The sequence below is a fragment of the Bidens hawaiensis genome, unplaced genomic scaffold (genome assembly GCF_021521415.1).
Source record: "Bidens hawaiensis isolate Kalapana, Puna unplaced genomic scaffold, B.hawaiensis_p1.1 tig00026819_1, whole genome shotgun sequence".
NCBI lineage: Eukaryota > Viridiplantae > Streptophyta > Magnoliopsida > Asterales > Asteraceae > Bidens > Bidens hawaiensis.
This window is the reverse complement of record NW_027494311.1, coordinates 81,943-107,598: the sequence shown is the minus strand read 5'-3', so window position 1 is coordinate 107,598 and position 25,656 is coordinate 81,943. Positions and strand designations below refer to the sequence as shown.

General features: G+C 37.9%; 2 protein-coding genes and 1 pseudogene across 3 annotated transcripts; all 3 read left to right on the top strand.

Moving 5' to 3' along the window:
- Positions 1–12,599: 12,599 nt before the first annotated feature.
- Positions 12,600–17,794, top strand: LOC143574017 (cytochrome P450 monooxygenase 76AD131-like; annotated as a pseudogene). Its single transcript, XR_013142515.1, has 2 exons — positions 12,600–13,513; positions 17,130–17,794. The product of XR_013142515.1 is annotated as a cytochrome P450 monooxygenase 76AD131-like (transcript).
- Positions 17,795–18,295: 501 nt separating this feature from the next.
- LOC143574016 (geraniol 8-hydroxylase-like) lies at positions 18,296–20,406 on the top strand. Its single transcript, XM_077058750.1, has 2 exons — positions 18,296–19,420; positions 19,737–20,406. The coding sequence occupies exons 1-2, from the start codon at positions 18,422–18,424 to the stop codon at positions 20,358–20,360; spliced, it is 1,623 nt and encodes a 540-aa protein (XP_076914865.1). The 5' UTR covers positions 18,296–18,421; the 3' UTR covers positions 20,361–20,406.
- A 3,033-nt stretch (positions 20,407–23,439) lies between these two features.
- Positions 23,440–25,422, top strand: LOC143574015 (uncharacterized). Its single transcript, XM_077058749.1, has 2 exons — positions 23,440–24,172; positions 24,781–25,422. The coding sequence occupies exons 1-2, from the start codon at positions 24,113–24,115 to the stop codon at positions 25,375–25,377; spliced, it is 657 nt and encodes a 218-aa protein (XP_076914864.1). The 5' UTR covers positions 23,440–24,112; the 3' UTR covers positions 25,378–25,422.
- The last annotated feature ends 234 nt before the right edge of the window (positions 25,423–25,656 follow it).

The following is a 25,656-nucleotide window of genomic DNA, read 5'->3' as shown; positions in this document are numbered from 1 at the left end:
CGAAAGTTATAAGTTGCAGCAAGCTCAGGCACACCAATAGATAACTGTAACAACGTAAAAATTTCGAGTTCAAAGTATCAACTTTCCAAAGTCTAGGGACTAAAATTGCCAAATTTCAAAGTTGAGGGACTAAAATGTAAATTCTGATTTTCTTGACCTATCGCGGTACGCGACGGGTCAGAAGAGACTCATCGCGTACCGCGATGGGATATCTGACAATGTGTGACACGTGTGCCACGTGGCACATGGTGGCACTAGGTGCTGCCATTTGTCACCACGTGGCAACACTGCTGCCACGTGTCACCACGTGGCAAGCCTATATGTGTGACTCGACAGACCTATACCGCGGTACGCGATAGGTATGTCCAGGGACCCATCGCGGTTCCAAATTTCGTCTATAAATAGCAGCCATGGGATCTCACTCCAGGCATCCCAAAACACAGCTCTCTAACCTCTCTCTAGAAATACCACTCTCTCTCTAAAAATCCTCGTAAAACGTGCAACGATTTCCTCGATAAGTGTGCCTCAAAACCCTCGAATGTGTATCAACGTTTACTTGAAAGTTTATACCACTTCCCACCCACATACAACCAAGATGGTGTTGGTTCTTAAAGTTCGTATCCACAAGTATTGAAGATTTGGCATACCTCGATTCGCGTATCGAGAAGAGTAAAGCGGCGTCAGAGTGCTGCTCAAAGTCCCTAGAATTTCCATACGCCACTAAGGTTAGGCGTAATAATGAATTTAATATAATTTAATATTATATTCAAGGCTTAGGCCTAAAGTCGAGGATATACTCGATACCTCGATAAAAGAAAAGAAATACAAAACATAACAAAGAAAAGAATAAAGAAATGATAAGATAAACACACACACACACACATATATATATATATATGTGTGTGTGTGTAAGTATATATGTATATATTCTTTGTTATGAATTTATTATTTATTGAATAAAGAGTATTCGTGAACAATAAAAGAAAAGATTACGTTTCTTGGAGAAGAAAAAATGTCGGGTTTTCATATAAACTAAAGGTTTATAATTTACTTTTAAACATGCGGTTTTCAAGTAAATAAATAATTGAACTAAAGGTTCAACCGAGGATTGAGATATAAGACAAAAGGTCTTAAGCCGGATCGTGTATCCGACTAACAAAGATTTATACTCATAACTATAGGTTCGAGATAAAGTAAGGGAAAGACCCTTGGACGGTGAGTGAAGCCGATCCTAAAGAGACAAGGTGAATACGCCCCCAAACTTTTAAATTTGTTTTCAAATGAGTCAAACTTGTTATATGAAATTGTTTACAAGGAACTATGTGTTTCTAAAACCATTATGACTATGGGTACGAACCTAGCCCTCAGGCTATGGTATACATATGTCTGGATCCTTACATAGGTGTTACTATGCGATGGATGGGCATGATCGCACCACCCTTGGTCGTAGGATGCTCTCCTGCAGAGAGTACGACCGTTGTGTATATTTACGGGTACTTAACTAAGTCGAACGCTGCGGTGTTCGTGAGGTGACCTAGTGTAGAGGCTCTAGTTTATAATGTGTTATTTGACTTGGTTATTCCTAAGCCACGTTGGGCCGAGGCAGGCATAGCCTCGAGGGATAATTAAGTAAAAGAAAGTATTTTGTGTCAGCGTGTTCACCAGCATTCGTTGCTGACGTATTTTATTACATTTTGCAGGTGAACAAGTTTAGCACTTGGAGTAACGAAGTACTTTGATATATCCGATGGCTCGGATTATTTTGTAAAAACTCAACATGGTGATTTGTAAATATAAAACACATAATCTTTTGTAGCAACTTAACGGATGTTTTAAACACCGTCTTTTATATAATTTACATTTTCGATCCTTAAAGTTTATAAGTCTTCCGCAAATAAATGTAACTCTGATTTATTTAAAATTACGATACCAATTGTTGTGTCGCACTCCTAGGCCCTAGAAGGGGGTGTGAAAGGTTTGGTATCAGAACCATCGATCTTAGCGAATTGGGTATCATAAAACAATACCCAAGCTTCGATCCAAGTATAAGAATTAATTGTTTATGTGTTTTAGAGATAAGATAGGCTGGTAACCTTTCTTTCTCGCTCCACACTCTAAACCACCCATATTAATAGATGTCGTTCCAAGCTTATATGGAGAGCTATATTCGCAAGGCCAAAGAAGCCGCAATAGCCGAACCATATCCCGAAGATAGCATGGGTGATGGATACTACGAAGCCTACTTCAACCAAAACGTGGAACACGATTTGTCCAAACCGGTGTACTATCCCGGAAGCCGACATTACCCGATTGACATCCCCGATAGTCCACTGAAGTCAAGTATTGAGGCACCAAGGCACTTGAGCTATCATTCACCGACTATGCCAATGTATCAACCATCAAAGGTACCAACATCGGAGATACCACAATATTTCCCAACTGGTTATGTACCGTCAAATCCATTCACCATCCAACCCTTGGAAACACCACAATACTATCCAGCCGGATACCTACCAAACTCCCAACCATCCTCCGAATGAATGAAATACCTTGCTGAACAATAAGAATGGCATGCTGGAGGTTCTACTTTCCAAGAAGTTAGCTCCCAACCGAACAATGAAGAAGGGCCGTCCCGAAGACCCAATATGGGAGTAATGATGCCCACCGAGACCTTCCAGATGCTTTCAATTGAAGATATACAACCCATGGAAGAAGGTGAACCAGAAGAAGAAGAGGAACCTCTGGAGGAAGAAGAACCCATGGAAGAAGAGGAGTCTGATAATGAAACGGACCCTGAAGGAGAAAGTGAGGAGGACCCAGTGGAGGAGTCTGAGGAAGATATGGAAGAAGAGCATCCAGAGAACTCAAATGAGATGACAAGCCCGATGAATGGATCACTCACTTCCAACAATGCAAGCTATGGTTCTATGGACCCGTATGTCCAACACCTTGAAAATCTGAGGAACCAAGCTTCGTCAAGCTTCCCACCATTTCAAGGGAGAATTCCCTCAATTCAAGAACAAGCCGACGAGATTCGTGAGCAGAACCAAGCAGCCAAGGCCTACCTCTACCTTGCCTCCGACGGGAATTATGTTCCGTATCCTGAACCGTGTAACCATTATGAGATGCTGACACTGGGTTACCGAGACCCTCCTCCGCAGTATGGATACCCCTACATAATCCCGCAATCGTACGAAGAGCACTTGGACCGCGCTCTTCATGAAACCGACGATTGGAGGAAGAAGGTGCATGAGGAAGAGAAGAAAAAGAAGAAAGTTGGAGAAACAATCCTTTGAAAATGCAACAAGATATCGAAGGTTGTGAAGAAGTTTCTGAAGAACTGAAGATGATGGCCATGCGAGAACTATGTGTTATATAGTTTTATGTGTATATGAATAAAGAACGTATGAAACATTCTCTGTATGGATAGGGCAAGTTATATATCGTTTGTAACGATATATAAATATGTGTAATATGAAATATATATATCCTTTGGATATATATATATGTATAATAAATAAAGATATATGTTTAAAAAAAATATGTTGTTAAAATTTCAGACCTAACTTGAAAAAGAAAAAGAAATATGTATGATCAAAGTAACAATAACGAGAACGCTCGTAGAGAGAGGGAGAAAGAAATAAAAGATAAGGGGAAAGGCCCCGAAAACGAGCAAGAAGGAGAAATTCCCGATAAATACATGAACAAAATTCAAAAGATGATTAAGCAAGCCGTGAGAGAGGAATCTGGGTGGAGATCACAATCTAGACAATCTAGACATTCCCAATCTGTTAATCCTTCTGTTAATCCCTCTCGTAAGTCTGTAAAATCCCATCCAAAACCCTCTCATGATGAAGAGAGTGATCATGGATCTAATGCCGACGAAAGTATTAGACAAAAGTTTAAGAAATTGAAAATGAGTGGGCGTACGTTCAAAGACTTTAAATCCTATGGACCAAAAGAATTCCATGGTGACAAGGGAGCTATCACAACTGTGAGGAGGCTCGAGGAGATGGAGACTCTCGTTATCACGAGCAAGTGTTCCGAGGAGGAGAAAATTCAGTACTCTGCCCTGATGTTCAAGGGTGAAGCGCATGAGTGGTGGAATTCGTTATTAATGAGTAAGGGTAGAAACGAAATGTATATTTTGTCATGGAAAGAGTTCAAAACCATGGTAATGGCGAAGTTTTTTCCTATGCATGAAACCGACCAAGTCCAAACAAAGTTTCTTAATCATAAGGTCGTGGGGACAAATCTTCGAGAGTATAACACCAAATTCCTCGAGTACTGTCGCCTTGTTCCCCAGCTGGTTAACCCTGAGTCCAGTAAAGTAACTAGATATATTTGGGGACAGCCGCGAGAAATTCGCGACATGGTGAGGTCTCACTTGCCTCAAACCGCTGACTCTGCGATGGAGTTGGCTGGATACTTGATGGGCGGCATGGTCCGCAACAAGGAAGAGGACAAGAAGGTAACCCCAACAACTGCTCAAGGAAGGACTGGTGAAAGTTCCAACTTTAGGAGCAAAGGCGTAAACCAAAGCAACTCTACGCCATGCAAGACTTGTAGGAGGTACCATAAGGGCCGATGCAACTTCGCCCCGTCTCCTAAAGTCTGTGAGTCCTGTAATCGCTCAGGACATGATGCTGCCAACTGTTGGAAGAACAAGATGACTTGCTTTAACTGCAAGGAGATGGGCCATTTAAGTTTTGAATGCCCAAAGAACAAACCTGCTGCTGGTGGTGCGGGTGGAAGTGGCCAAAACAAAAAGGGAAACGCTCGAGTCTTTGTACTCGACACAAAAAAGGCCGCTGATGTGCTAGAATACATTCCTGGTACGTTTCTAGTCAACGACACCTATGCTAGAGTTTTATTTGATTCGGGTGCGAATTTAAGTTTTATAGATTATAGTTTCTGTAGTCTATTAAACGAACCATTAACTAAATTAGATAAAACTCTAAGCGTCGAGACTGCTAGCGGTGAAATCGTTAAAATCTCCGAAGTTCTTGAAAACGGAAAAATCCTTTTAGCTGGTTATTTGTTGCCTATTTGTTTTTTACCCATGAATTTGGCTGGTTTTGATATTGTACTTGGTATAGATTGGTTATCCGATAACCAAACCCGTATCATCTGCAATAACAAAACTGTGGAACTTCAAGCCCCCGATAAATGAACAATTCGAATTGAAGGGGACAAAGACGCTAGCCAAGTTAGCATAATCTCCATAATTAGGGCTAACAAATGTTTGAATCAAGGATGCCTCGCATTCATGGCCTACGTTACCGAAGAGTTTAAGCCAAAAGAAATCAAAGACGTTCCTATCGTTTCTAACTTTTCTGACGTCTTTCCTGATGAACTCCCTGGTATCCCTCCCGATCGAGAAGTAGAGTTTAGGATCGACCTTGTTCCCGGTACTGCTCAAATCGCAAAAGCTCCATATCGTTTAGCACCGACTGAGATGAAGGAGTTAAAAGAAACAACTCGACGAACTTTTGGAGAAAGGATTCATTCGACCAAGTTCTTCGCCTTGCGGAGCGCCAATTCTATTCGTCAAGAAGAAGGATGGTTCCAAGCGAATGTGTATCGATTATCGTGCGTTGAATAAAGTTACAATTAAAAACCGATATCCACTCCCTCGTATTGATGACCTTTTCGATCAACTTCAAGGTGCTAGCTTCTTTTCTAAAATTGATCTTCGTTCCGGCTATCACCAACTTAAAGTCCAATCCGAAGACATTCCAAAGACTGCTTTCCGAACAAGGTATGGACATTATGAGTTCACGGTTATGCCGTTTGGATTTACTAATGCTCCGGCCGCATTCATGGACATGATGAACCGAATTTGTAAGCCTTATTTGGATAAATTTGTTATCGTCTTCATCGACGACATACTTATTTACTCTAAGTCTAAGGCCGATCATGAAATCCATCTTCGTACGTTACTTGAGATTCTAAGAACCGAGAAGTTGTACGCTAAATTCTCGAAATGCGAGTTCTGGTTACACGAGGTGCAATTTCTTGGTCATATCATTAATGTTAACGGTATCCAAGTGGACCCCGCTAAGATTGAAGCTATTTCTAAGTGGGAGGTCCCGAAGTCGCCAACCGAGATCCGAAGTTTCTTAGGTTTGGCCGGCTACTACCGTAGGTTCATCGAAAACTTTTCTCGTATCGTCGTTCCCCTAACTTCATTAACTCGAAAGAACATTAAATACGAATGGGGAACGAAGCAACAAGAGGCGTTCGATATACTTAAACAAAAACTTACTCGAGCACCTATCTTGGCTTTGCCAGAAGGTACCGAGGATTTTGTGGTATTTAGCGATGCATACCACTCGGGGATTGGGATGCGTACTAATGCAATGAAAGAAAGTAATCGCTTACGTCTCTCGTCAATTGAAAGTACACGACTCACGATCTAGAGTTAGGCGCCATAATCTTTGCACTTAAGATTTGGAGGCACTATCTCTACGGAGTACGATTTACCGTGTACACTGATCATAAGAGTTTGAAACACATCTTTGATCAAAAAGAGCTCAACATGCGCCAACGGCGAGGGATGGAGACTCTTAACGACTATGATTGTGAGATTGTGTATCATGAAGGCAAGGCCAACGTCGTTGCCGATGCCTTAAGTCGAAAAGAACACGAGAAACCCAAAAGAGTTAGAGCTTTGCGCTTAGAAATCCAAATCGACCTCTTTGAACAAGTCAAATCCGCGCAAACTCAAGCAATCAACGAAAACCAAATCTCCGACGAGAAACGAAATGGCACCATTGACTCGTTGGTCAAAGGTGACGATGGTATCCTTAGACTTGGTAATAGAATTTGGGTACCAATCGTTGGAGGATTGCGTGAGAAAATCTTGAACGAAGCTCACAAGTCAAAATATATGATGCATCCCGGAAGTGATAAGATGTATCATAATCTAAAAGCGAATTATTGGTGGAATGGGATGAAAAGGAATGTCGCTTCGCATGTGGCGAAATGTTTGACTTGTTTACAAGTCAAGGCTGAACACCAAAGGCCTTCTGGATTGCTTCAGCAACCCGAAATTCCCGTATGGAACTGGGAGTTGATTACTATGGATTTCATTACTAAACTCCCGAAGACACTCGACAAAATAATGCAATATGGGTAATTGTGGATCGTTTAACAAAGTCCACACATTTCATACCCATCAGCGAGTCATACTCTATGGATAGATTAGCGCGTATCTATGTGAACAACATTGTTGCTTTACATGGAGTACCGCTATCTATAATTTCTGACCGAGACAGTCGTTTTACGTCTCATTTCTGGAAAAGCTTCCAACAAGCTCTTGGTACAAAGTTGAACCTTAGCACTGCCTATCATCCGCAAACTGATGGGCAAAGCGAAAGGACGATTCAAATATTGGAAGATATGCTCCGCGCTTGTGTGATAGACTTAGGTGGAAGTTGGGACGACCACTTACCCCTAATGGAATTTTCGTATAACAATAGTTATCACGCAAGTATTCAAACCGCACCATTTGAGGCGTTGTATGGGCGAAAATGTAGAACGCTCGTGTGTTGGTCTGAAACTGGAGAATCAGTTATCTGGACCTGAGATAGTCCAAGAAACAATCGACAAAGTTATTCAAATCCGTGAACGACTTAAGACGGCTCGTGATCGCCAAAAGAGTTACGCCAATATCCGTCGTAAGCCGTTAGAGTTCAATGTCGGTGACAAAGTTCTGTTGAAAGTCTCGCCTTGGAAAGGCGTCATTCGCTTCGGTAAGAAAGGAAAATTAAGTCCTCGATTCGTTGGACCTTTTGAGGTACTCGAACGAATCGGCACTGTTGCATACCGTTTGCGACTGCCCGAGGAAATGCAAGGGATACATGATGTATTCCATGTTTCGAATCTGCGAAAGTGTTTGACCGATGAATCTTTGGCGATGCCATTAAAAGACGTTGAATCAAATGAGAACTTAAAATTCGTAGAACGTCCAATTAAAATTGAAGATTCGAAAACAAAGAAATTGAAAAGACGAACTTTGAAAATTGTGAAAGTTAAATGGGACCCGCGTAGAGGGCCCGAATATACTTGGGAACTCGAATCGTAAATGAGAAAGAAATACCCCCACTTGTTCGAGTAAAGCAATCTCGAGGACGAGATTTGTTTCAAGGTGGGGAGGATGTAACAACGTAAAAATTTCGAGTTCAAAGTATCAACTTTCCAAAGTCTAGGGACTAAAATTGCCAAATTCCAAAGTTGAGGGACTAAAATGTAAATTCCGATTTTCCTGACCTATCGCGGTACGCGACGGGTCAGAAGAGACTCCCATCGCGTACCGCGATGGGATGTCTGACAATGTGTGACACGTGTGCCACGTGGCACACGGTGGCACTAGGTGCTGCCACGTGTCACCACGTGGCAACACTGCTGCCACGTGTCGCCACGTGTCACAACGGCTGCCACGTGTCAACACGTGGCAAGCCTATATGTGTGACTCGACAGACCTATATCGCGGTACGCGATAGGTCTGTCCAAGGACCCATCGCGTACCGCGATGGGGTTCCGAATTTCGTCTATAAATAGCAGCCATGGGATCTCACTCCAGGCATCCCAAAACACAGCTCTCTAACCTCTCTCTAGAAAATACCACTCTCTCTCTAAAAATCCTCGTAAAACGTGCCACGATTTCCTCGATAAGTGTGCCTCAAAACCCTCGAATGTGTATCAACGTTTCCTTGAAAGTTTATACCACTTCCCACCCACATACAACCAAGATGGTGTTGGTTCTTAAAGTTCGTATCCACAAGTATTGAAGATTTGGCATACCTCGATTCGCGTATCGAGAAGAGTAAAGCGGCGTCGGAGTGCTGCTCAAAGTCCCTAGAATTTCCATACGCCACTAAGGTTAGGCGTAATAATGAATTTAATATAATTTAATATTATATTCAAGGCTTAGGCCTAAAGTCGAGGATATACTCGATACCTCGATAAAAGAAAAAAAATACAAAACATAACAAAGAAAAGAATAAAGAAATGATAAGATAAACATATATATATATATATATATATATATGTGTGTGTGTAAGTATATATGTATATATTCTTTGTTATGAATTTATTATTTATTGAATAAAGAGTATTCGTGAATAATAAAAGAAAAGATTATGTTTCTTGGAGAAGAAGAAACGTCGGGTTTTCATATAAACTAAAGGTTTATAATTTACTTTTAAACATGCGGTTTTCAAGTAAATAAAGAATTGAACTAAAGGTTCAATCGAGGATTGAGATATAAGACTAAAGGTCTTAAGTCGGATCGTGTATCCGACTAACAAAGATTTATACTCATAACTACAGGTTCGAGATAAAGTAAGGGAAAGACCCTTGGACGGTGAGTGAAGCCGATCCTAAAGAGACAAGGTGAATACGCCCCCAAACTTTTAAACTTGTTTTCAAATGAGTCAAACTTGTTATATGAAATTGTTTACAAGGAATTATGTGTTCCTAAAACCATTATGACTATGGGTATGAACCTAGCCCGCAGGCTGTGGTATACATATGTCTGGATCCTTACATAGGTGTTACTATGCGATGGATGGGCATGATCGCACCACCCTTGGTCGTAGGATGCTCTCCTGCAGAGAGTACGACCGTTGTGTATATTTACGGGTACTTAACTAAGTCGAACGCTGCGGTGTTCGTGAGGTGACCTAGTGTAGAGGCTCTAGTTTATAATGTGTTATTTGACTTGGTTATTCCTAAGCCACGTTGGGCCGAGGCAGGGATAATTAAGTAAAAGAAAGTATATTGCGTCAGCGTGTTTACCAGCATTCGTTGCTAACGTATTTTATTACATTTTGCAGGTGAACAAGTTTAGCACTTGGAGTAACGAAGTGCTTTGATATATCCGATGGCTTGGATTATTTTGTAATAAACTCAACATGGTGATTTGTAAATATAAAACACATAATCTTTTGTAGCAACTTAACGGATGTTTTAAACAACGTCTTTTATATAATTTACATTTTCGATCCTTAAATTTTATAAGTCTTCCGCAAATAAATCTAACTCTGATTTATTTAAAATTACAATACCAACTGTTGTGTCGCACTCCTAGGCCCTAGAAGGGGGTGTGACAATAACCCATGGGTTTTGTTCAAACGATCTACTGTTGCCAAAACCCTCCACACCATTGGCATGATTTGTGAATATGAGAGGCCGGTTACGTCAAAGAACTCTTAGATAAGGGGGGGGGGGAAACGGATATGAAACGCCAATCGAAAAGGGGTAATAGAAGAAGCAAACCCAGGTTTTTGAAGAAAAATCAGCCTTGACTTGAGAGTCGTAAGGTCTGATAACGACGTCGACGGGTAACAGACCTGAATCTTTCAGAGACCTAATGTCAAGATCTTTAAAAAGGCATTGATCTTCATCGGTGGCCGGAATTAGGGCTTGATCAACGAAATCTTCCGAGGTTTTGAAGGAAAAAGGTTTGAGCGCTCGAGGGTTCTCTTCCTCATTCTTGATCGAATCAGAAGAAAAGTTTTAAGAAATTAAGAAAAATAGAGAGAGAGAAACTAACCTGATTATGGACCGATGGGAGAAGAGTTGAGATTAATAATTGGAAATAGTTTATAACCTAGAAATGCAGCTGTAGAGTCTCCTCGATTCCCGCGCACGTCATTTACATATCAGAAGATATTATTGCTTTTGAAGTTTAAAATTTTTACAGCTGTCACGCAGTAAAAATTGGGGGCAATTGTTGGGTGCAGATTTTTATCCTCGGAATTGAGCTTAACTTAGGGATGTTGACTCAGGCAGTTATTCTGAGGAAGGTACGTTGACTAATTCAATTGTCCTATATTATCTAACTGTTTTGCAGATAAGAACACGTGTTAAATGTGTTCATGAGAACGTGGATTGCAACGGAATATAACTTGAACTTCGTCAACTAACAACGTGGAAGCTAACGGCTTGTTGAAGAAGTAGTCTAGGGTTTCCGGATATTTCGGGATAACAGTTGTAATCTTTTGTTATATATTGAGCTGATAATATCAATAGGACACACACACTTTTCACGATCTAGCTTACTAGCAATCACTGTAACACTTAGCTTTCGATATTCTATCAGCTCCAACCTCTGTAATCACCCGTTTTTTTATATTAATAAACTTGACGGTGATAGTTTCACCGTCCGGGGGTTTTTTGTGCCGGAGATTATAATATTCACTCGTAATTCGACCAAAAGTTAAGCTCATAATCTTTAACCGAAGGTATTTGACTAAAGATTAAGTTGTAAACTCTTGACCGAATCGAAGACAATTATATTCAAGGGGTTTTCCCCTCGTGATCATATCCTCGTGTTCAATCCTTTTACTATTTAGCACCTAGCCTCACGCATTAATTTGATCAAAAGTTCGTTTGTTAATTTTTGACCGAAACAAAACCCTAGAAAGAAAAGCTGCACGTATGCCGCTAATAAAAATATTTTCTAAACAAAGAAAAACAATTTATCTTAAAAAAAGTTAAATTAAAATTACTAAAAATTGTTAATAAAACATGTAAGAAAAGGAATTATTCGAGACATTTTACTTTGAAAGTAAAAACCCTTTAATTATGTTTTAACGGTAACTCAAAGATCTAATTCTTCGCAACTTGTACAACTTCCTATGAAGGGAAACCACTATTTACTATTATAATCCATAAAGTGAAATACTTCTTTGTACAATCAACACAAACCAAACTATTACACCAGATGAAACAAGAACTTCATCAACGCAATGAAGTTCAAAGAAACGTAGATGATTCTCGCTCTCAAAACAATAACAATAAAGAATTAGACTTGGAAACCTAATTAACTATGAACAATCAAGAGCCGAAGACCCAAAAATAAGGGGTACTGTAGCTATGAGATTCTTTAATTACTCCCAAATGCTTCCAACTGAATTGAATATGATAGAAGTGAAGTTTTACACTGGTATATCACTCTTTGTAGAATAATGAAACCCTTATTCGACATTTCTAGGAGTATAACAATAACAATTCTAAAGTAGACCTAATTAAACCATATATTCTAATTATGGTAATTATATAACTAAAAACCTTAATAATATATTAAAAAATATATTTCACCGAAGTCGAAGCAAGAGAAAATCCTAAGCTCATACCAAAATATAAATGTTGGTAACGAATAAGTTGGTAGCACAAGAAGCTACAATCTGGAAAGAAAATATATAAAACAAAAGGGCTAGTAATTATATGGCGACCGATGGCAACAACGATCTAATTATGTGTTATAATTTAATTGATTTGCTTGAATTTGAAATAAATAATAGTGAATCCCCTAATATGATGATTCACTTAAGGTTTTCGTAAAAATATGGTATCTAGAATGGAGTAAAGTGATGTTCATAATTATAAGGGGATTTCTCTAAATTTTAAGCATATATACCATGAAACTAACTTATTCTCTAATTATGTAAGTTGTTACAATTTGGTAGCTAGGAAAGTTCCAAATATATCAACATTATATCATCCACTCCTATATGTGGCCAAGAATACCACTACTGCTATATATATATATAACAAAATCAGATTTTAAAGATCAAATTTATCTCACAATGATCAACTACTGGTCATGGTGGTGGAAAGTAGAAACTATAGAGATGAGCTTGCTCGCACAATTCTCACAGTTTGTGTTCCAACACTAGTGCTTCTTTGGTACAAATACACCGTATCAATTACCAACTATCGGTTGCCACCAGGCCCCTATGGCTTACCGGTTTTCGGTTACCTTCCGTTTTTGAGCTCCAACTTACACGAAAGATTTACGGAGATGACTCACAAATATGGTCCTATCTTTAGCCTTCGGCTTGGAACTAAGTTACATGTTGTGGTAAACTCCATGGACCTAGCAAAGGTTGTGGTTCGTGACCGTGACAAGACGTTTGCTAAGCGCAATCCTCCGGTCACGGCACGAACCATCACCTATGGTGCCCTTGAAGTTGTATGGTCCAACAAAACACATTGGCGTTACATGAGGAAACTTTTGGTTAGCCAAGTGTTGAGCAATGCAAATCTTGATGCTTGTATCGATTTTAGAATAAAGAAGTGAGAAAAACAGTTAGTAATCTTTATGCTAGGATGGGGACAAAGGTTAATATTAATGAAATTGCTTTTGATACTGAACTTAACGTTGTAACGAGCATGTTATGGGGTTGTAGCGATTCTGGGGATATATTAGGTGGGTTTCGAGAACTTGAGTTCAAGATTGTTGAGTTAGTGGGAAAACCAAATATCTCTGAATTTATACCGATGTTATCGCGGTTCGATCTACAAGGAAGACATCAAGAGATTCTGAAGATACGGGAACATCTTGATAGGATTTTTGACAATTTAATTGAAGAAAGAATCAATGTTAATAACTCTACAATTTAATGGACATCAGGATTTTCTTCAAATAATGTTAGAGCTTAAAGACCAGAAAGATGTTTCAACGTCATTGGATATCAATCAAATAAAGGTCCTATTATTTGTAAGTTCATGATCCTAAAGATTTATTTAATTTATTATTTTTTATGAAATTACAAATGTAAGTATACTATTAACCATAACAAATGGGAAGTACATGTAGTGGTGGATCTAGAAATTCTTTTCAGGTGATATACTAATTTTAGATACTTCAATTTCATAGAGTCGGGCATAAAAAGTTCCGGGTTGGTTTGAGCCTTTGAGGTTAGGGTCGGTTCAATTGTTTGGGCAAAGTTCATTACGTAATAAAAATCCAATAAAATAATAAAAATTACACCCTTACTAGAAATTAAAAAGACATATAATATAAATACAATATTCTTTACGAATTTAAAAGAATATTTATAGTTGTTCCATACGAGTCTTTATCTTTTGAAATCGTTGCATTACTTCTTCAACCGAAACTTTTCGGAGGCATTCTCTTTCAATGTAACAACTGCAAGAATCGTACAAATCAACAATTACAAACTAATAAATTAAAAACTAGGAAACTAACAAATTAAAACTAACAATCTAACAAATTAAAACTAAATTTAAAAAATAAGTTAGCAATTAACAAGAAGTCAAGAACAATTAACATTTAACAAATGAATCTAAACTTACCTTCAAAGTGGGAGGATTCGAGCAAATGAGCAATCGATCTTCGAGGAAGAGTAGAAGGCAGGAGGATTGGAGGAAGGCAGGAGGTGTGTGGTGTAACAATGTGAAAATTTCGAGTTTAAAGTACCAGCTTTTCAAAGTCTAAGGATTAAAATTGCCAAATTCCAAACCCCAGGGTTTAAATTGTAAAATCTGATTTTCCTGTCCCATCGCGGTACACGACAGGTCAGAAGAGACTCCCATCGCGGTACGCGATGGGAAGTCTGACACAGTGTGACACGTGTGCCACGTGGCACACGGTGGCACCATGTGCTGCCACGTGTCACCACGTGGCAACACTGCCACCACGTGTCACCACGTGGCAACACTGCCACCACGTGTTGCCACGTGGAGCGATGACTGCCATGTGTCGACACGTGGCAGACCTACCCTCTGCGTCATCAACCCTACGTCGCGGTATGCGATGGGGTTCCTAGGAGTCCGGGCGCGGTACGCGATGGGACCCAAGATTTGCCTATAAATAGCGGCCATGGGATCTCATTCCAAGCATCCCAAAATCAGCTCTAACCTCTCACTACTCTCTCTCTAGAATATACCTCGAAATTCGTGCCTTGTTGCCTCGATAAGCGTGCTATAATAATCTCGTTAAGCGTGCCCCGAACCTCCATTTGTGTACCGACGTTTCCTTAGAGTTCGTGCCACCCACCACCCACATACGAGCAAAGGTGTTGTTGTAATGGCGAAGAATCTCGTAAAGCGTGTCGACGAGTATTGAAGATTTGGTGTTCCTCAATTTGCGTGTCGAGAAGGTTAAAGCGGTGTTGGAGTGTTGCTCAAGTCCCTAGAGGTTCTAAACGCCATTAAGGTTAGGCGTAATAACGAATTCAATATAATTCAATATTATATTAAAGGTTTAAGCCTTAAGTCGAGGATATACTCGATACCTCGATAAAAGAGAAATAAACATAACAAAGAAACGAATGAAAGTATGATTATGAATATTATTGAATACATATATATGTGTGTAAGTATATGTATAAATATTCTTTGTTATGAAATATTATTTAATGAATAAAGAGTATTCTTAAATAATAAAGAAAATGATTACGTTTCTTAGAGAAGAAGAACCGTCGGGTTTTTAAATATAAACTAAGGGTTTATAACTTACTTTTAAACTAAAGATTTTCAAGTAAACAAAGAATTGAACTAGAGGTTCAATCGAGGATTGAGATATAAGACTAAAGGTCTTAAGTCGGATCGTGTATCCGACTAACAAATATTTATACTCGTACTATAGGTGCGAGATAAAGAAAGGGAAAGACCCTTGGACGGTGAGTGAAGCCGATCCTAAAGACACAAGGTGAATACGCCCCCAAACTTTTACTGATTTTAAAACTAGTCAACTTGCTTTATGAAATTGTTTACAAGAAACTATGTGTTTATAAAACCGTTATGAATAAGGGTATAAACCTAGCCATCAGGCTGTGGTATACGTATGTCTGGATCCTTACACAGGTGGTACTATGCGATGTATGGGCATGATCGCACCACCCTTGGTCGTAGGACGCTCTCCTGCAGGGAGTGCGATCGTTGTGTATATTTACGGGTACTTAACTAAGTCGAACGATGAGGTGTTTGCTGAGGTGACCTAGTGTAGAGGCTCATATTTATAATGTGTTATTTGACTTTGTTATTCCTAAGCCACGTTGGACCGAGGCAGGCGTAGTTTCGAGGGGTAATAAAGTAAAAAAGAAAAATGTTTATGCGTCAGCGTGTTCACCAACATTCGTTGCTGACGTATTTTATTACATTTTGCAGGTGAACAAGTTTAGCACTTGGAGTATCGAAGTGCTATGTATATAAATCCGATGGCTCGGATTTCTTTTGTAAACTTAACGTGATGGTTTGTAATTATAAACATATAATCATTTTTGTAAACTCAAACGGGTATTCTATAATCCCGTCTTTTGAATATATATATCTAAGTTACACTTTTGATCCTTAAAGTTTTCTAAGTCTTCCGCAAACTAACGCAACTCTGATTTATTTACAAACACGATACCAACTACTGGGTCGCACTCCTAGGCCTAAGATGGGGGTGTGACATGTGGTCAGCCAGAAAAGCAACAGGCGATAGCGGTGGTCGGAGAACAGGACGATATGGTAATAGTGTGCGTGAACGTGAGTTTGAAGAGAGATAGGTAGTCGTTGTGGACTTGTGTATATGTGTTTTATTAGTTTATAAAACCCTAATTGATTAGCTAAGTTAGGAAAAAAAAAGTTCTAAAATTAGCCTAAACCCCGGAATCAAACATGTGACCGTCAGGTTACAAAGCCACCAAACTACCACCTAGACTATTGCTTGTAATATAAATAAGGTGATTCCTTACTAATTTATAAGGTGGTTTCTATAATATTTTCTATATATAAATACATTGTTATTTCGAAACTCAGGTGGTTTTGAGAAACCATCCATTTAATATATATATCCGCCATGAGGACATGTACACTAACATTGTGTACAAAATGATTTTGCTAATTGTTTCATGTGACATGTTATCCATTGCCAATCATTTTATTATTATTATTATTATTTTATTAGTTGTATTAGTTTCCTAATATATTCGTTTTTCTCTTGTAACTTTTATAACGTGATGTTGTTCAAAATCCTAAGTATACTATTTCAATATGTTTTTTTTAGTCTATGCTTTATTGTAATTTTCATCTGAAATGGAGTTACATGTAATGTACAAATAATCTAAGCATAGATAAATAAGTCATTATGATTTTTTTGGTTTCCCATTTTAATCAATTTTTTACCGTTACGATTTGCGTTTCAATCTAACTTTTGTTATCTCAAGTTTTAATGTGCCACAACGCACAAATTAAGCGTTGCAACGCTCGTGCACATTTTTTACGTTCTGACGCTTGCATTTCGTATAGTTTAACTTTCGCAACGCAACGCGTGAGTCTAAGGTCCTAATACTTAGTTACTAAACAACCAAAAATTGTTATATCAGGACATTTTGACAGCAACAACAGACACAACATCGACAATGGTAGAGTGGGTGATGGCGGAGATTTTGAATTATCCAAGTGTGAAGACAAAGATTGAAGAAGAATTAACGGAGATTATTGGTATGAATATTGTTGAAGAATATCATCTACCTAGACTAAAATATTTGGATGCAGTAGTCAAGGAGACGTTTAGGGTACACCCACCTCTTCCTCTCTTAATCCAAAGATGCCCAAATGAATCAAGCAATGTGGGTGGATACACAATACCAAAGGGAAGTATTTTATTTATGAACTTTTGGGCGATCCAACGGGATCCCAAAAACTGGACCAATCCATTGGAGTTCAAGCCCGAGAGATTCTTGAATGGAAATTTGGATTGTAGTGGAAACAATTTGAAGTTTTTACCGTTCGGATCGGTAAGAAAAATATGCCCGGGAATCCCTCTTGGGGAGATGATGATGATGTATATATTAGCGTCCCTCTTGCATTCTTTTGAGTGGAGCGTGCCAAAAGATGATGAATTTGAGCTTTCGGACGAGTTTGGATTTGTAACCAAGAAAAGGAAACCGCTGTTTGCTATACCTTCTTAAAGATTATCTGAAGCAAGGTTTTACTTATGATATAAATTATCTGATATAGTGATAGGCAGATATATATTCCTGTTTCTTACATTTGGATAAATAAGTGGAGTTCATAAAGAGATTAAAATACAACATGTATTGATACTAGCCTAGAATAATCTAGGTCTAGGCTTAATGTATATATTCGCTATGTTATTTGATATTAACCCATTACTCGACAACTAACTACTACTAGATAATAATAGCAAATCATAAATGCTACTTATATGTTATGATGCTTAATATTCGTTAACATGTCCACCCCTAAAACATCGATTTCGATTCGATGTTTAGCTTGCGACAAAAATCCATCAAAAGTGGGGGACTGACTTGGCAACCGTAGCTCTTATCAAGTTGTATGGGTAAGAACCAAACAATACTTAACGGTGTTAGAGGTAATTAATAGGAGTACAGTATCTGCTGCTCCTGAGTAAAAAAAACAAAAAAAATGAGCCATGTGCTTTTAATTTGTTTATTTGTTTTTGAAGCTTCTTTACTTGACTTGGGCCACGGTCATTGACTAAAGAAAATAAAATGACCCTTGATAACCAATAAAGCTAGCTGGACACCTGTTGGGGGACATTTTATCATTTTGTGATTTAGTCAAGATAACCAAACTTCAAATCAACCATAAATATAACAAGCAGACTGCTAACATATCATTTTTAGTAGAAATGATATCAATACATGGATACAACATTTATCTCAAAATGATTACCTACTGGTCATGGTGGTGGGAAGCCAACAACGAGCGAGACGATCTTGCTCGCACAATTCTCACCATTTCTGTTCCGACTCTAGTATTTCTATGGCACAAATTGTTATTCTTCTATACAACAAAGGGCACAACTTCCTTACCACCAGGTCCTTACGGCTTACCAATCGTAGGCTACCTCCCGTTTCTCGGCTCCAACTTACATGAAATATTCACCAAGATGGCTCACAAATATGGACCCATCTTCAGTCTGAAGCTAGGAAGTAAGCTTCATGTTGTGGTAAACTCCACGGACCTAGTAAGTGTCGTGGCTCGTGATCTGGACCACACCTTTGCAAACCGCAGCACTCCAATAACAGCATCATTGCTCACTTATGGTGGGCTTGATATCGCTTGGACCGACGACAAGACACATTGGCGTAACATGCGTAAGCTTTTAGTTCACAATTTGATGAACAACACAAATCTAAACGCTTGTGAGAGTTTTAGAACACATGAAGTGAGAAAGACAGTGAATGAAGTTTATACTAAAATAGGGGAAAAGGTTGATATTAATAAAATCGCTTTCTACACAGAGCTTAATGTGGTGACAAGCATGTTATGGGGTTGTAGCAAATCTGATGAAGGGGTGGAATCTAGCTATACCAGATATAGGTTCCGCGAAGTTGAATACAAAGTTGTTGAGTTACTAGGAGCACCAAACATCTCCGATTTTCTTCCGGTGTTATCATGGTTTGATCTACAAAAGAGGCAGCGAGATATGCAGATGCAAGTGAAGTATTTTGATCATGTTTTTGATAACATTATAGAAAAAAGAATTAAAACTAACTCCAACAAAATAGATGGAGCAGTTGAAGGAGATGGAAGGATGGATTTTCTGCAGATGTTATTAGAGCTTAGAGACCGGAAAGACACTCCCACATCATTTAACATAATCCAAATTAAAGCTCTTTTGATGGTATGTTGTTCTTTTTTTTTTTCTAATATTGTTGTTCTGTCTTATAAAAGTTATACTAAACATGGAAACTTTAAATATAAGAGGCGTGGTTATTATTATTAGATGTATCTATCTTTTGGTTTAGAATACTATGATAGTTATTGATATTTTATCATTATCATTTGTTAGTTAGTTTTATCATAAATTGATTACCTTTACCATTATATTTTTCAATTTGATCTTTTTTATGTAAAGGGGTCTGATTTTTAACTTTCAATACACAGAAAATATTATTCACCGAATGAGTTTTTTAAAATCCTTATATTTCTTTCAACAGGAAGTCATAGTTGCTGCAACAGACACAACGTCGACAATGGTAGAATGGGTGATGGCGGAGCTTTTGAACAATTTAGATGTAATGAGAAAGGTTCAAGATGAATTAGCCGAGGTTATTGGTATGAATAATATTGTTGAAGAATCCCATCTACACAAATTGACATATTTGGATGCGGTGATCAAGGAGACATTCAGAATACACCCTCCACTTCCTCTCCTAATCCATAGATGCCCAGAAGAATCTTGCAAGGTGGGTGGCTACACGATCCCAAAAGATACAATCGTGTATATGAATGTTTGGGCAATCCATCGCGATCCCCGCAACTGGACTAATCCATTGGAGTTCAAACCCGATAGGTTTTTAAGCGGAAAATGGGATTACAACGGAAATAATGTGAAGTTTTTGCCGTTTGGATTAGGAAGAAGAATATGTCCTGGAATCCTTCTTGGTGGCAAGATGTTAACATATATATTAGCTTCATTTCTGCATTCTTTTGAGTGGAACTTGCCTAAAGACGATGAGTTTGAGCTTTGTGATGAGTTTGGATTTGTGACAAAGAAAAGGAAATCATTAGTAGCCATACCCTCTCAAAGGTTACCTGAGGCAACCCTCTACATGGGATAATAAATCATGTGCTCTTAATTCAAAGGTGATACTTGTTTATGTGACTTTCCATGTATTATTTTATGAAGTTAGTAAAACCTTAAATGTTTGTTACTAAATTTTGCTACTACTTCGATGGGTAAACTGTGTTATTACATATTCGTAGAACACATTCTTATATATATCTACAATCATCATTAGAAAATCTCTTTATGTCGATAAAGAACTAACAACCGCTACTAGAAAATAGATGAATTGCTACTAAATTTGTGACGTAAATTTAGCGTCGCAATTTGCTATATGTTTTCAACACATTTCCGGCAAGAAGTGAAACCTTGATTTTTTGTTGAGAGTTGCGACAAATTTATTAAAAAAACTAAAAAAAATCCTAATGATATTACAAATTACATTAGGAATGTGTTGGAATTTTTGGCATTTCTGCGTTGGAAAAAATAATATATGTATGTGTAGGAAAACAATTTGTATATATGTCAGAAAACAACGATTTAAATGTACACCATTTTTAATTTTTAAAAAAATTAGTACGGTAACTATAATTTGTAGAAGTTGTTAAGTGTCGAAAAATTGCGATAAAATGATGTGTAAAAACTGTCATAGTTTGTGTCGAAAATGTGTCACATACAAATTTACGAAGAGGCTTTTTCCAACCTGCTTAATTTGTCGGAATTACTCGTCTGTGACACTTTTCTGGCGCAATTATGCTTCACAAACCTATGAGTTTTCTAATAGTGATAAAATGATCTGAAAGTGTATTGTTAATCAAAACAAAAATAAAACACAACGGCTTTGTAAATGTACGTTTAGATTTGTGTGATTATTTTGGTTTTCATTTTGTTGCTCTACGAGTTCATTTAAATTTACACAACTCTAAACAACATGCAACTTTGGTTCTCATTTACTACCACCACTTTTCTCTTAGGTGTCATCACAAAATAACAATATTCACTCTCACAAATTTTTAATTATTTCTTATTCATTTGTTAAATAAATGTACCTTTCTCTTAGTAGTGATATTTTTAAGGAAATAATTTCAAATTAGTTTTAAAAATTCGAGTTTATCACAAAATTAAAAATTAAAAACTCTCAATGATTTTTGTTTCCCTGCATCTTTAATTAAACTTTAACAAATTCTGTTCTATTGACATTGTATATAATGTTTTTTTTAATTTGTTTTGTTAATATGTTATATTTTTCTAGAAAGCTCGTGTAATTTCAAAGAAACCAACAAGTAATGTTAGTTAATTAACTAATTGATTGTTTTTAAAATTGTTGTCAGCTGTATTGTACAATGGATTTGTATTAGTAGTATACTATGATAGTGTATATATATAATGTTAAAGTGTATTTTGATTACTTATTAAACATACGAGTCTAGTATATAATAGTGTATATTGTTAAAGTGTATTTTGATTACTTATTAAATATACACGAGTCTAGTATATGATAGTATATTGCTAAAGTGCATTTTGATTACTTATTAAATATACACGAGTCTCAAACTAGTTATTACACAAGATAATAATATGCAATTATATGAGCAACTAAAAGACAATCCCTTGTATATGATTGTATTTATTATGCAAAAAGTAAACAATACATTTTTAAAAAAACTAACTGAAGTTAGATTAACGAGTAACGAAGATAATTACGTTTTGTCCTTTTCTACAAATAAAGAAATACTTAATAAGCCCACACTTAACTATTACGTGCCACACATATATTAGTTGCATCATTTCTCACTAATTTAAACGAAATAGTTATTTAATACAAGTGTGATAAGTTATAATATCATTAATTTGCTTTTCTCTCGTCTCTTTCTCGAACTTTGATGACACGTTTAAGTTTATTTGATTGATTTGGTTTCAAATAATGAAATCTCATTGTCGTTTTATATGGATTTTTTTTTAAATTAATTCAATTATAACGAACCCTGGTAAACAAAGGATCTTATGTGGGCTTTCTTCGGAACAAGCATATTTTAAGAACTTTTTTTTTCTTTTAAGTTAACTCACAGGCAACTTCTCACTTTTTATACGGTCTGGCACTCTAGACTAGAGGTGCAAAAAAAACCCGAATCTGGAACCGGACCTGAAATAAAAACTCGGAATCGGTTTTTTAATACCCGGGTTTTTAATACTCGAACCCGTACCCGACCCTACCATAGGGTACGGATAGGGTATGCATTTCGGTACTAGAACCCGAACCCGAACCGGACCCGATTTGTACCCGGTAATACCCGAAAACCCGAACCCGTTCCATACCCGAAACAGGGTATTTCCAAAACCCGAAACCGGGTATTTCAAATACCTGATGTATACCCCAAAAATACATTAAAAAAACCCGAAAAATACCCCTAAAAATGCAACATTTTAAAAAATCCAATCTATACCCGGAAAAAAACCCGAAAAAACCACAAATAGGTTTTTTTCAATACCCGAAAATAGGATATTCAAATACCCGGTTTTAAAATACCAGGTTCTATACCCGACCCGAACCCGATGCATAGGGTATGTTTTTAAAGGCAATACCCGGACCCGAACCCGACCCGTTTTTTAGCAATACCCGATTTTCCAATACCCGGTCATACTCGAACCCGGTTCCATACCCGAACCCGGGTATCTGAAAAACCTGATTTGTGCATCTCTATTCCATAGTCCACTCATAGAGGTGAGAAAATTGGGTATTTTCGATAACCGGAACTGAAGGTATGGTCAATAAAAATTAAAAAGTTTAAGAAACGGGTCTGGATATGATCAGGTATTAATTTAACCAGGTCGGCTCTGGGTTTTAACCGTGTAGATATGAAACCGGTTCCAACAAGTTCTACTATAATTTTCCTGAAAAACTAAAACCTGGTTAGTACCCCACGAGTAAGGTACAGTGACCCACAACCCTGAAATGAATTTATTAAATTTAAAATCAAGACTACACTCACTAAAAGTATTTTTTGGTAGTAACTTAATGACAGGCCAAAACCCTCCAAAAACAAACCCCACCTCCAACAAAGCTATAGTTAAAAAAGACGGATTTGTTAAAATTTGGACGTCGCTAACAATAATTGGGAAGCCTGAAATGTCTATGTTCAACAAAAAGTTGGACGAAAATCATTAAAGTGACCAGTTGTCGGCGACAATTTTAACAGTTTACTTTAAATAAATATTATATTCTATAATCATATTTTAAAAATTAAATGAATTTTACATTCCTTAAAACTTAAAAGGGGTTTCATTACTTCTCCAACTCAGTATTACGTGTGAGTGTCATTGTGTATCCTACAACTAGTGAATATTTTTCTTAATATAAACTTTATACATTATTCCATTCACATACAAGTCGTTTATACATCTTTGTACGTAATTCTTGAATTTATTTTTTGTCGAAAGAGATAAAGTTAACAGCAAACGCGTAGTTGGGTGTGTTTGAAACTGAATATTCGATCGTTTGAATATATTATCCTTAACAAGCTGATTACGATGTTTGGATTAATTCTAACCAAATAATAATAATCATTACCGTTAATTAAATACTTGTCGGTCTGATCAAGACAAAACCAAACCAAACATAACATCCCATTGTTTTGCATCTTAATCCACACGTTGGATTCTCGTAGATGAGTCAACGATCTCACCCCTCTAGCTTTATTGACCAACAATTAATATTCTTTATTTATTTCTCATATATAATCAATGAAAATTTTTACAAACTTTAAAACCACTAGTTGAACAAAAACAAGCTAACTTATATTTGGAAAGATGAAACTTGTTTGGTCGCCGGAGATGGCCACAAAAGCTTTCATGGACACTGTTAAATCGGTATGTTTATCAATTACTATTTTCTTGGTTAATGTTTTATAGTTGAATTATACATGCATCGTCTTACGTTTAATCTCAGACCATTTCAAATGGCCGTCCAGATAGAAGTCGAACAATCGTTTTGACAAAAAGTTTTCAAAGTTCGATTGTTCATGGTCAGACTTAGAACGGTCATCCGGATATTGGACAGACAACTGTTTTAACTTTTAATAATAAAACAATAATCAAAGTTTGACTCCATATGGTCAGAACGGCCAAAACTGCCTTCTATCCGGATTTGTTCAAAAGGCCATTCTATCCAATAATTTTTAAAGTTTGACTCTCTTTTATTTTTTCTTTTTGTTAAAATTGGTGTCAGGGTATTTTGTGGATAAACTTTTAAAGTTTTTGTTAAAATTGGTGTCAGGGTATTTTGTGGATAAACTTTTAAAGTTTGACCATCCTTAGGTTAAAATGGTTACCTGAATATTATTCGAACGGTTCGTTCTGACAAATAATTTTATTTAATTTCTTAAAAAAAAGGTGGCATGAGTGTTTGTAAACACCTATTTGATGGTGACTATATCATCGTGAACTGTTCTTAATATTTAGATCTTTCTCTTATAAAGTGTGAGCTTTACCAAGGATCAAGTGTGAGCGAATTAATATCCGCTATGGCCGCGGGTTGGAACGCTAGCCTCATCGTCGAGACTTGGTGTCTCGGCGATGTGATAACAACAAGCATCGGGTTGGCAGTAGCCTCAACCCACACGTGCGGCAGACACGTGTGCATAGTTCCCAACCAGGAGTCGAGAACTATGTACGTCAAAGCCATGCAGAAGTACAGCATGGCGCCCGAAGTGATGGTTGGAGACCCGGAAACCGTGGTTAAGAAACTGGACATCATAGATTTCTTGGTGGTTGATTCAAAGAAGCATGATTTTGCTCGGGTTTTAAAAGCAGCAAGTTTCGGCCACCGCGGAGCGGTGGTTGTTTGTAAGAACGCGAGTTTACGGGTGGTTTCGGACTTTCACTTGCGAAGTTTGTTTGACGACGGTGGATCACGGCGGATTGTGAGATCGGTGTTTCTTCCGGTGGGAAATGGGCTGGAAGTTGCCCACGTGGCGGCTGCGGAATCCGGGTCGGGTTCGGGTAAGGTGAAAAATGGGAGGTGGATTAAACGGGTCGACAGGGAATCAGGGGAAGAATTTCTGATCCGAAAGTAAGAAAAGGTTTTTGTAGTTTTTAATTTAAGGAAGATATTGTCTTTATTCTTTTGTAATTAGGCTGAGGGGTGCGGAGCGCTAGTCAGGACGCGAGAGGGAGTTCGCTCGCGCCCCGGGGCGCGAGAGCCACACCACCGGGGCGCTAGAGGGGCGCGAGAGGGGCGCGAGAGCGGAAAACGAGGCTGGCGCCAGGAGGCTCGCGGGACAGGTTGAGCGTGAGGGGTGTCTTGGGATGCAAAATAGAGCCGTTGGGGTTTAAGCTGGGTGTCTTGGGAATGT

Coding starts and splice junctions, on each gene's coding strand:
- LOC143574016 (XM_077058750.1), top strand. CDS start 18,422: ATGATATCAATACATGGATACAACATTTATCTCAAAATGATTACCTAC. Junction 19,421..19,736: donor AAATTAAAGCTCTTTTGATG/GTATGTTGTTCT, acceptor TTCTTTCAACAG/GAAGTCATAGTTGCTGCAAC.
- LOC143574015 (XM_077058749.1), top strand. CDS start 24,113: ATGAAACTTGTTTGGTCGCCGGAGATGGCCACAAAAGCTTTCATGGAC. Junction 24,173..24,780: donor TCATGGACACTGTTAAATCG/GTATGTTTATCA, acceptor TCTCTTATAAAG/TGTGAGCTTTACCAAGGATC.